We start from the raw sequence: 12,344 nt of genomic DNA on the forward strand, positions 1-12,344 counted from the left end.
CAGCTTTGGCCATTGCAGGTATTTGGGACTAAATCAGTAGATATGCTTTTTAAAAAGCATTTAAAATGACTTTAGAATTTTTAATTAAAGTGTTTTTCTTACAAGTTCATACTTCCTGTTATTTTTTGTTATTTTGTTAACCAAAATCACTTTTTCTAAATTCACATTTTTAATTTAAATGTGACTAATTCATCTAAACTCACTATTATACCGATTTTAAGAGAGCAAGCATTTATAATCATAGGATAAAACATTTAATTAAATAAATTACCTTGTTATGATCCTACCATCAAATTGCACTTTATGAGAAAGCACATTTTCAGTTAATGTAGATTGCGTTTTGATCCTGTTTTTAAAAAAAAAAAAAAACACATTTTGTCAATAATTTTAAGGTACTTATAGTCAACCTAGATGATAAACATACAAAAAGGTTATGTTAATATTTTAAAGCAGTATGGATTAGATAAAGATGAAAGTCTAAAGATCTTTTTTTGTTCATTTTTTTTCAGATTGCTAATAGTGAAGACACAGGAGAAATCACTCTGCGATATGGTATATAGCACATCAGTGATTTTGGTATCATAATCTCCCAGTACTTTGAAAAATGAATATTGAACAGAGACAGCACCTGTGTGGCTGGTGCTGTCACAGAGCTACCCAGAAGCCACTTCCAACTCTCTTACACTCTGCCTCCCTCCCACTATAGAACTTGCTTTCTTAGCTCCTCATCATTAGGGATGCTTAAGTGACCCAGCTCTGACAAAGAGCTTCCAGGAAGACTTCCTTTTGTCCTGACAAGAGAGTGGCATGAGAAGGAGTCCTGCTGTTGAATCCATCAGGAAGCTGAAGGATGAGAACCTCCATCAGACCACCATGTGAAAGGTCACTGGGGAAGGAGCCTGTAAAATTTAGGGAATAGGTCAGAATGTGTACTTTGGCAGGCTGCTGCCTCTCAAAAAAAGGAAGGGAGTGACCTACACTATAGGTACCAATCCCTGCTGCCAATTTTATGAAACAGAATTCTCTTCTTTTGGAAAGAATGAACAAGGAAGAGCTTGAAATCCATAAATACAATAATTTTAACCAAAACCCTATATAATTTTTCATGAAACTAGAGTACTTTTAAACAAGCTTCAGATATTTAATAAAAAGTAATACTAATTAATGTAGGATAATATCTATGCATGTGCATAGATAGATGAAGCTGAAAACAAAGCTAGAAACTAACCATGCATCCATGACAATTTGACATATGACTTCAGTGGCATTACAAGTTAAAGAAAAAGTGGCTTTGCAGCCGGCAGAGTTTTCTTAAGACAAAGGGCATTAGTAGCATAGGAGTAGTTTGGTAAACTGATCTACATTAAAATTACAAACTCTTATTTCTGGATTTTTTGAAAGATATTAAAAACTCTTGTTTCTAATTTCAGTGTTTAGGAAAGGTATAATCAGGAGAATGGAAAGGTTACCAAACTAGGGAAAGATATGGGCAACAAATAACAGCTGTAAAAGGACTCCTATGCAGAATACATTGAACAAATTCATAATTCCATATGAAAGATAGACAACCCAACAGATCAGAATGAAAATTTTACAGAATATCTAGATGGCCAAAGGAAGTATACCTAATTCTATAAGTCTCCAGTCAACATAAACTAAAATCACTAATATACATCCATAAAAAGAATTAAAATGAAAAAGGCAGACAATATCAAGCACTGGCAAAGATGTGGTGTGACTAGAACACTCATACTGCTACTGGTGGGAGTGTAAATTACAGCAACCGTTTGGAAAACTCTTTGGCAGTATCTTTTAGAGTTGAACATATGTATACTAAATGGGCCAGCAAATCTTCTGCTGAAATTATACTGAGCCAAAATGAATACATATGCTCATCAAGAGGCATGCAAAAGACAATTCATGGTAGCACTATCCATAAGTAACCAAATGTACATCAATATGCAGTGGCATCTCTATGCAACGAAATGCTGTACAGAATGAGAAAAAAAGACAATTGCAAATAATAGCATGGATAAAACTCACAAACATAGTGTTGAATAAAATAAGCCCGGGGCATTTCACTATGAACACGCATATTAAAACATCATGTTGTACATCTTAAAGATACACAAATGCACACATACAACTAGGAATGAAAATGAAGCCAGACACAAAGTACCCAAATTTTGTGATTTCATTTATGAACTTTAGTTCGTAATCAGGCAGTCCTAAAATCTGATGTTACAGAGGTTAAGCTAATATGGCAAAGGAAATAGACAGTTAGTGGGAGGCAGCATAGGGGAGGTTTTGAGAAACTAGGGAAGTTGTTTTTGGATCCAGGAGTTTGGTACCTGAATATAATTTATCATTCGTATGCTGTACACTTAAAATTTGTGTACTTCTCTCAGTAATAGTTTATTTCAGAAAAAGGAAAGTTTGGATGTGTTATAGATAAATGAGCACCCGCTCAAGGACATCTACATCCTAATCCTTGGAACATGTGAATATGTCACCTTATATGATGAAAAGGCTGTGGTACATATGATTAAACTAAGAGTCTTAAAATGAGATTTCACAGATTAACCAGATAGGTTCACTGCCATCACAGCTGTCTAGATTAAAGGAAGACAGGGAGAGAGACTTTTACAGAGGAAGCGTGTCAGAGTCCTGTGGCACTAGAATGACCTTACCAGCCACGTCTGGCTTTGAAGAGGGAAGAAGACACCATGTGTTAAGGAATGAAGGCTACCCCTACAACCCGCAAAATCAAGGAAACTGATTCTACCCTGAAATTTCTAGCAGGAGTGCAGCCCTATCAACAACCTGATGTTAGGCTTCCTTCCTATCCCCAAAACTGTAGTAGAACAAAATACTAAGTTTGTGGTCATTTGTTAGCAGAAGTAATAGGAATTAATACATGATACCGTCAAATATTTAAAGATTTGAAAGAATATAAAGGCTTCCAGAAAATAAGGAGCCTAAAAGACAAAAGTAATGAGAAAGTACTAACAACTACAGTCACCTGAAAATATGAAAGAGTTATTGTTGGTACTAGTGGATTTTCTACGTTGATTAACAGCTCAGGCTAGATGTCAACCACCAGTCAAGTTTAACAAGTTAAGTGGACTGCACCACAGGACTACAAAAGCAAATACCAACCCACAGCTTTAATAAGCCACAAATTTAAAATATGAAAAAATAAAACTTTTATACATTACTAATTTTAATATATCAGTGATATAAACTGTTCTATATATTATATGAATAAATTTAAATAGTATAAATTGCATACAAATATCTCACTTATGATGTACCACACATTCACATATGAGACGTCTTCAAAATGTTCATGGAAAACGTACATTATGAAAAAACTATACATGGATTTCAAAAATTATTTGGCACCAAGATAAACACCTTATCATTCCACTTCTACACAAACTTTCTGAAATATCCTTGAAAGTTATTTCTGGGCTGGCGCCTGGCTCACTAGGCTAATCCTCCACCTAGCGGCGCCGGCACACCGGGTTCTAGTCCCGGTTGGGGCGCCGGATTCTGTCCCGGTTGCCCCTCTTCCAGGCCAGCTCTCTGCTGTGGCCAGGGAGTGCAGTGGAGGATGGCCCAGGTGCTTGGGCCCTGTACCCCATGGGAGACCAGGAGAAGCACCTGGCTCCTGGCTTTGGATCAGCGCGATGCACTAGCCGCAGCGCGCCGGCCGCGGCGGCCATGCGGCAGCCATTGGAGGGTGAACCAACGGCAAAGGAAGACCTTTTTCTCTGTCTCTCTCTCTCACTGTCCACTCTGCCTGTTAAAAAAAAAAAAAAAGAAAGAAAAAAAAAAGAAAAGAAAAGAAATTATCTCTGAAGGCTGTGGCTTTTTTCCCCTAAGTTACAAATAAAAACCCTGGAGGGCAAAGAAAATAGAATATGGCATTGACTTCAATACCTTAAGATGGCAGAAATGGGATCTGAATTCCAAAACATCAACTTCTACACGTAAAGGGGGAAAAAAGCAAAAACAAATGCCAAGAACTTTTTAAGTTAGACACTGAAGCACATTTTAAAATCACACTCATAACATAAAGTATTCTCATTTTATACAAGTAAAATATTCCTACTTTGTTTCATGTAGTGTTCTTTTCCTAAATCGAAGAGGTGCCACCTTTGAATCTGGAAGGACACAAGCACTTTCTTGCTTCTCCAGGGTTAAATTTTGTTCCGGATCACTGATTACAGCCCTGTAGGAAAACATAAATTCTGACAATTAAAGGTGATAATGGGGGCAAGAGGTTAAGCCGCTACTTGGGATGCTCATATCCCATATCGAAGTGTCTGAGATGTAGTCCTAACTCTGGTCCTGATCCAGCTCCCTGTTAATGCATCCAGTGAGGCAGCAGAAGATGACTCAGTGTTTGGGCCCCTACTACCCACCTGAGCGACACAGATGGAGTTCCTTTCTCCTGGCTTTAATCTGCACAGCCCTGGCTGTTTCAGGCACTTGGGAAGTGCACCAACAGATTGAAGATCTCTCTTTCTCTGCCTTGTCAAATATATGTAATATTTTTAAATACAAACAGCTAAAAGTAACCCTACAATATGAAAGGAAATTCAATTAATAATGTAGGGGACATAGGAGTCACCTTGTGGTTTCGGATTGTTATTATAAACCGAATAGCAGTATTTAATGATAAAAAAGAGGTTATATCTTTACAACCTCACATGTCCCCCTAACCAGCCTGCATTTCATGATTCATCAAAACCTAAGCTTCTACACATCCTTAGCAATATTGCCCTCTCTGGGTTTGGTCCTAAGTGCCTAGAAAAACCTCAAGTCTGAGCAGATTTGATGATCGGCTGAAAGAACAAATGAGTAGATATTTCTTTATTTAAAAAAATTTATTTTATTTATTTGAAAGAGTTACAGAGAGAGGTAGAGACAGAGAGAAGACTTCCATCTGCTGGTTCATTCTCCAAATGGCTGCAGCGGCCAGAGTTGTGCTGGTCCAGAGCCAGGGGCCAGGAAATTCTTCCAGGCCTTCCACATGGGTGCAGGGGCCCAAGGACTTGGGCCATCTTCTTTGCTTTCCCAGGCCATAGCAGAGAGCTGGATTGGAAATGAAGCAGCTAGGACTCGAACCAGCGGCTTTAACCCACTACAGCACAGTGCCATCCCTGAGTATATATTTCTTAAGAAAGAATCATGGGGCTGTTGCTTTAGAATTGCGGGTAAAGGGGCTGTCTGCAGTGCCGGCATCCCATATGGTGCCGACTGCTCCATTTCTGATCCAGCTCTCTGCAATGGCCTGAGAAAGCAGTAGAAGACGGCCCAAGTCCTTAGGCCCCTGCACCCACGTGGGAGACCAGGAAGAAGCTCCTTGCTCCTTACTTTGGATTGACATAGCTCTGGCCATTGCGGCCATCTGGGGAGTGAATCAACGAATGGAAGACCTCTTTCTCTCTCTCTCGGCCTCTCTGTAACTCTGTCTTTCAAATAAATAAATAAATCTTTAAAAAAAAGAAAAAAGGAAGAAATCACGAGGCTTCAAAAAATATGGAAGTAAAACAGCAATTCATATATAGAAGAATTTATGAATTGATTGAATTTTTTTCAATTGCTAGGACATTCAAGAAAAAAGCTTTAGGCATCTCTATTATTTACTGTAAATCTTGTTTATTTGTGTGCCAAGCTGTGAAGCAAATTTTCCTCTGAAAATGAATATTAACATAATTTTTTAATTTCCTCAATTTAAAAGCTGGTATTTACAAAAAAACTGGCAACTCTTCTATTCTCAGGCTTTATTTATCAATTCCATGTATAATCTACACACACAGTATGGTAGTTGTAATAAATCTTTTGGCAGAGACAAAATCAAAATACAGAGAAGGAAAATATTAAAGCTCAAACACATTTAGCTTCCTAAATGATACTAATATTTGAGAGACTGTGTAGCACCCAGACGATGCAACCATCCCATTAGCAAGCAATTGTGGCAATTTAAGAATGAAATTAATTTTTAAGCCTATGTGTATTATTTTTTCAGATGTTCATTACATTGTTAGGAAATTAATACATAAATTATTTAGACAAAAACAAATATAACAGACACAACTGTTAGGTATTTCTACTTATCAAAGAGTGCTCTGGAAAAATAAGATTAAAACACAAAGAGTATAGTGAACAAAATTTGGGTGCCTCTGAGTTAGCCACTCATTGATTGACCAAGGATGTGGGTGTCGTGTTTGAGAAAGAAATTTAACGAAACTTTCTAAATGGATTTCCGCTGGGACTGCCTCTCACCGAGATAAGTGATCTATCAGCACCTGCTCTGCGACAGTTCGTTTCTTCTTCTCTGCAGCCACTACTTCCTGATAAGATAATAAAGACAATTTCATCATCCATAAAGCAGAACAGTACAATAGTTCATACAAAAGATCTACGCAAAAGCATAAATTGAATATTTCCAACTTCTTTCATAACAGTTGATTACTATCCATCATGAATAAATTTAACTTTCAGCTATTTAACATGAAAGCACCATCTGTTTTCTTAAAATGTTGTATACTTCAATTTTGGTAGAAATCATCAGATATATTTCTAGGAGCTTCCAGTGCATTTTATGGGGTCAGGATGAAGGAAGAGACTGTGACATCTCTCCTCTCAAATGTACTGTAATTTACTCTCAGAAGAACACCAAGGCTGAAACACAAAGACTTTGGTCTAAAACGTCACAGTAAAGAATCTGAAACTGAATTGGAATCATTCAACCTTCTCTCAACAATCTAAAGCAAAACAAGCAAAAATATCCCAGTATTAAAAGAATGATAATCCTTTATATACATATAATGTATTAATAATACTTAATTAGGGGCCAATGCTGTGGCATAGCAGGTAAAGCTGCCGCCTATAGTGCCAGCATCCCATATAGGCGTCATTTTGAGTTCCAGCCGCTCCTCTTCCTCTTCTGATCCAGCTCTCTGCTATGGCCTGTGAAAGCAGTAGACAATGGAACAAGCGTTTGCGCCCCTGCACCCAAGTGGGAGACCCAGAAGAAGCTTCTGGCTCCTGGCTTCAGACCGGCTCAGCTCCGGCTGTTGCAGCCATTTGGGGAGTGAACTAGCAGATGGAAGACCTTTCTCTCTGTCTCTCTCCCTCTCCCTGTCTGTAACGCTACCTCTCAAATAAATAAATAAAATCTTTTGGGGCCAGCGCTGTGGTGTAGCGGATAAAGCTTTACCACCTGCAGTGCTGGCATCCCATGTGGGTGCTGATCCAAGTCCCGGCTGCTCCACTTCCTGTCCAGCTCTCTGCTATGGCCTGGGAAAGCAGTACAAGATGGTCCAAGTGCTTGGGCCCCTGCAACACATATGGGAGACATGGAGGAAGCTCCTGGCTCCTGGCTTTGGATCAGCACAGCTCCAGCTGTTGCGGCCAATTGGGGAGTGAACCAGCGGATGGAAGACATCTCTCTCTCTCTCTCTCTCTCTCTCTCTGACTCTCCTCTCTGTGTAACTCTTTCAAATAAATAAATCTTTAAAAATAAATAAATAAAAAAATATTTTAAAAATATTAATTAATGTTTCTCAGTTGCTGGTATGATTAAACTATTATTATGTATAACTATTTTTACTACTTTTTAGGTTACACCAAAACAGCAAGTTAGATTATATAGTCAATGAAGAGATTATAAAGTCATTAAAATGTTTCAGTTTTTCTTTTAAGTTTTTTTTTTTTTTTTATTTGACAAGTAGAGTTATAGACAGTGAAAGAGACAGACAGAGAGAAAGGTCTTCCATTGGTTCACTCCCCAAATGTCCGCTATGGCCGGCACTCCGAAGCCAGGAGCCAGGTGCTTCTTCCTGGTCTCCCATGCAGGTGCAGGGGCCCAAGCACTTGGGCCATCCTCCACTGCACTCCTGGGCCACAGCAGAGAGCTGGACTGGAAGAGGAGCAACTGGGACTTGAGCCCACCGCCCATCTGGGATGCTGGTGCTGCAGGCAGAGGATTAACCAAGTGAGCCACGGCGCTGGCCTCAGTTTTTCTTTTTAAAAAAGAGATGTATTCATTTATTGAAAGGCAGAGTAACAGACAGAGGAGTAAACAAACATCTTCCATCCCCAAATGCCTATAACATCCAGGGTGGGGGCAGGCTGAAGCCAGGAACCAGGAACTCTGTCTGGGTTTCCCACATAGATGGTAAGGACTCAAGTCCTTGAACCATCATTTGCTGCCTCTCTGCCACATTATCAAGAAGCTGTATCAGAAACACAGAGAAGCCATGGCTCCAACCAGGCACAAGGATATGAGATGCGAGTGTTCCAAATAGCAGCTCAACACAGTGTGTGTACCACAACCCCCACTCCTAAAGTGTTTCTTTTAAGGAGTACACCAAAGTTTTCAACATGAAGAATTCAAAATAATCCTTGTTCTATTTTCAGAATGTAAATTATTGTCATCTCTATCAATCACTCCAATAAACAAAACTAAGTAAGAAATTATTGTTTGAGATACAGGCCTTTGAACCTTGAAGAGAGTGCTTTATCTAAAACTGACACAAAATATCAAATAAGAGCATCTAAAGTTATAACAAAACAACGAAAATAAAAACTTTTAAGAAACTTGGAAAAGTTAAGACATAATTATTTAAAAGTTAGCCTAGAGGCATGCACAGAGGTTAAAATGTCACTTGAGACATGCTTATCATATGGGAGTGCCTGGGTTGGAGTCACAACTCTGCTTCCGATTCCAGTTTTCTGCCAGTGTGCACCCTGGGAAGTAAGCAGGCATTAGCTCCTATGCTGGTATTCCTGCTGCTCATATGGAAAGCCCAACTGAGTTCCAGGCTCCTGGCACCAGCCTGGCCCAGCACAGCTGCTGTGGAAATTCAAGCAGCATCCAGTGGATGGAAGAACTGTCTGTCTCTCTGTCTGTTTCTCTCTCTCTCTCTCTAAATTTTAAACTAATAAAAATAAACATTTAAAAATAAATTTTACTGGGGCTGGTGTTGTGGCATACCAGGTAAAGCTGCCATCTACCATGCCAGCATCTCATATGGGTGCCAGTTCAAGTCCTAGCTGTTCCACTTCTAAGCTAGCTGCTAGCTAATGGCCTAGGAAAAGCAGTGGAAGATGGCCCAAGTACTTGGGCCCCTGCCACCCAATTTGGAGACCCAGATGAAGCTCCTGGCTCAGCCCTGGTGATTGCAACCACTTGGGGAGTGAACCAGAAAATGGAAGATCTCTCTCTCTCTCTCTCTCTCTTTCTGTCCCACTTTCTCTGTAACTCCTTCAAATAAATCAGTACTTTTATTGAAAAAAAAAAAAAAGAGAGATTTTCCCTATAATTGAATTGAATTTTTTGGTTAAAATTTAAAAGGCCTGGTTTACACACTATATGCACTATATAACATTTATATCATTTGCAACATATCTGTGCTGTGTGCTATTTGCTAAGCTCATGATACTTCACAAAAAATTTTGTTTAGGCTGGCACCACGGCTCACTAGGCTAATCCTCTGCCTTGCGGCGCCGGCACACCGGGTTCTAGTCCCGGTCGGGGCGCCAGATTCTGTCCCGGTTGCCCCTCTTCCAGGCCAGCTCTCTGCTGTGGCCCGGGAGTGCAGTGGAGGATGGCCCAGGTGCTTGGGCCCTGCACCCCATGGGAGACCAGGATAAGTACCTGGCTCCTGCCATCGGATCAGCGCTGTGTGCCGGCCACAGCGCGCCGGCCGCGGCGGCCACTGGAGGGTGAACCAACGGCAAAAAGGAAGACCTTTCTCTCTGTCTCACTGTCCACTCTGCCTGTCAAAAAAAAAAAAAAAATTTGTTTAGTAATAAATTTAAAACAGCAATGAAGAAGCTAGAAAAACCATGCAACCTACAGGTAAAGCAAGGCGTACTGTTCTATCTCAGGGTAATGCAGACAGTGGACACTTGCTAAAACATGCAACAATTACATACAGAAAACATCCGTAATGAGCCAGAGCACAGATGTAGAACCCAGAATCAGCTAAAAGAGGGGAGATGGATGAACACCACAGATCCCATGCAGAAAGGCCACCTTGTGGTGAGGTTTATGGTAGCTTCTACTCTGCAGGAAAAAGTTAGAACCACTCTCGGGTAACATGACTTAAAGGTCTGTGCAAACAAAGCTTATTAGAAGCAGAAGTCACACTGATTCAAAGGATGTGACAACACAGAAAACTGACAAAAGAACTGGACTAGAAAGACACACAAATCATAGAGAGGTTCACTGCTTCTGTTGTTTATTTGAGGAGTTAAAAACTAAAGAAGCTTGACTTACATTTTTTTTTTAAATCAGTACTAATTTCAGAGGCCTTGAAAGTTTCCTTGGGGAAATAAAGAAGATGAACGTGTGGTACCACAATAAAGGAACATTTATTTGGTACTGCATTTAGATACATCACCATTAACAATGGAATCACAAGGAAAAGAAACCCGCTAATACTCAGGTGGCTTTCAGTAATGCCAAGAACAACATCCAATGGTCCTTAGATATTGGTATTATCCATATCTAACACTACTTCAGGAATAGGTCAAAAGTAGCCTTATTTGGGAAAACACTTTGCTTTTTTGTTTTCATAACAATGCTGGTAACACTCCTGGTCTATTAAGCATAAATATCTAACTAATAATTATTCAGAAAGTAATGTGCATATTATATCATTAAAAGAAGTATATAACAAATTTTCAACTTAGGTCACCCATAGAGAGCGAGTCTACCTGGCCCAGAGATGGATTATACACTGCTATTAACTGGAAGCATGTTGATCCTGGAATATTATGACTCAAATAAAATATATATATTGAGTTTCTTCTCAACAGTGATGATAATGTGACTACTCAAATCCATATTGCTTTATTATTTAGGCTGCGTAAACCAGCATATTCCTGACTTGTGAGCCACCATGCTGGTATTTCACCTATCACTTGTAGGTATGCCTAAGATATTAATCAGCTTGGGGTGCCAAGCAGAGTCAATAGACTTCAACTGCAATGAGCCTGGTCCCTTTATGCCAAGACACTACAGAATTGTCCTAATTATCTGCTTGTACCAGAATTATTCTAAGCAATACTCATAAATGCAATAGATTTTGTGAAAGATATAAAGTTAATAATGAGTCTGGAGTTTTCTTCACTTTTCCTAAGAAAAAATTATTTTGTTTCTGGCCTTCCTTGGCTTGAACTTCTCATACAAGTAGCTTATGAATCTCAAAAAATAAATAAATAAATAAAATAAAATAAAATAACCAGGCTACTTTTGGCAAAAGAGAGTGAAGCCAAATAAGCCTCCTAATATAACTAGCAGGCAATTCACATGTTGGACAGTACAAACTACATTTTTCCAAACTCTCAAAGATTCAAGATAATTTTTAGGCATAAGATATATGAAACACAAATGAATCATTTCTGAAAATGAACTCAACTTGCACATTAATAAATATTCACCTCAGATGATGTAAATATTGCCCAGATAGAATTACTGCAGTTATTATTCAATTACAAGTCTGCAATGTCTTGGATGGCAAATTATCTTAATGGCTTACGAAGTAAATAAAAATGCTGATGACTTACTGCATTTGATTTTCTTGCACTGTGTTGTGCATTGCAAGGGCTTTTTGCAAAACCTTGCTGTAGGAGGGCTTTCCTGTCCAGAGTTGTAAGGTCATCCACGCTGCTCTCCTTGCCTTGTACACACTATAAATGAAAGCAACACAGGGACCATCACATATATATTTCAAAGATTTGCTTTTAAGAAAATATGAGAATAGGTAGTCACTGAGTATCTCAGAGACTAGCTGTATAGGCAGGAAGAGTAGGGGCTCTGACAACCAGATTGCCGTGTCTGAATCCAGCTCTTCCACTTTCTAGCTAGATGACTTCTCTGAGCCTCAGTCTACTCATAGACAAAATGGGAATTAGTAACATAACTATTGCATCAAGAAGAGGATTAAACAGGATGATATATGTCCAACAATTGTAAAACCTGTCTGATGCACAGTGATCATAATTGATCATAACATAATTGTCATAACTATTTTTATTCAAGTTGTATCATTGTAAAAACATTAAACATGGGCTTGTTCACTCGAGTATTAAATTAAATTCAGAAGTACTAAAAGATGGATGTAATCTTTAGAATCCTTTGAGATTCTAAAATGATAAATACCAAATTTTTCTCTGAATAAGAGATGTGCTTATGATTACATTAATAACAACCAAAAAAAATGTCCCAACACGTTAGTAATTTGTCAAAACTTTAATAGATTTCAAGAGTTCTTCTCCAAGGGTTCATTCTTACTTTAAATAGCCCTTGAAAGGTCACA

At 38.9% G+C, this 12,344-nt stretch overlaps 1 protein-coding gene across 6 annotated transcripts in view; it reads right to left on the reverse strand.

Moving 5' to 3' along the window:
- CAPS2 (calcyphosine 2) overlaps positions 1 to 12,344 on the reverse strand; it is a 50,489-nt gene that overhangs the window by 23,337 nt on the left and 14,808 nt on the right. For all 6 annotated transcript variants that reach the window (XM_089307441.1, XM_008256803.5, XM_017341986.4 and 3 more), the window contains 4 exons: positions 11,593 to 11,715; positions 6,298 to 6,365; positions 4,118 to 4,237; positions 272 to 346 (listed from right to left, as the gene is read on the reverse strand). In XM_089307441.1, the coding sequence (XP_089163567.1) occupies positions 272 to 346; positions 4,118 to 4,237; positions 6,298 to 6,365; positions 11,593 to 11,715 (386 nt within the window). The remainder of the gene's footprint in view (positions 1 to 271; positions 347 to 4,117; positions 4,238 to 6,297; positions 6,366 to 11,592; positions 11,716 to 12,344) is intronic.

Source organism: Oryctolagus cuniculus, chromosome 11, assembly GCF_051225735.1.
Source record: "Oryctolagus cuniculus isolate XC-2025 breed Fujian yellow rabbit chromosome 11, ASM5122573v1, whole genome shotgun sequence".
Taxonomy (NCBI): domain Eukaryota; kingdom Metazoa; phylum Chordata; class Mammalia; order Lagomorpha; family Leporidae; genus Oryctolagus; species Oryctolagus cuniculus.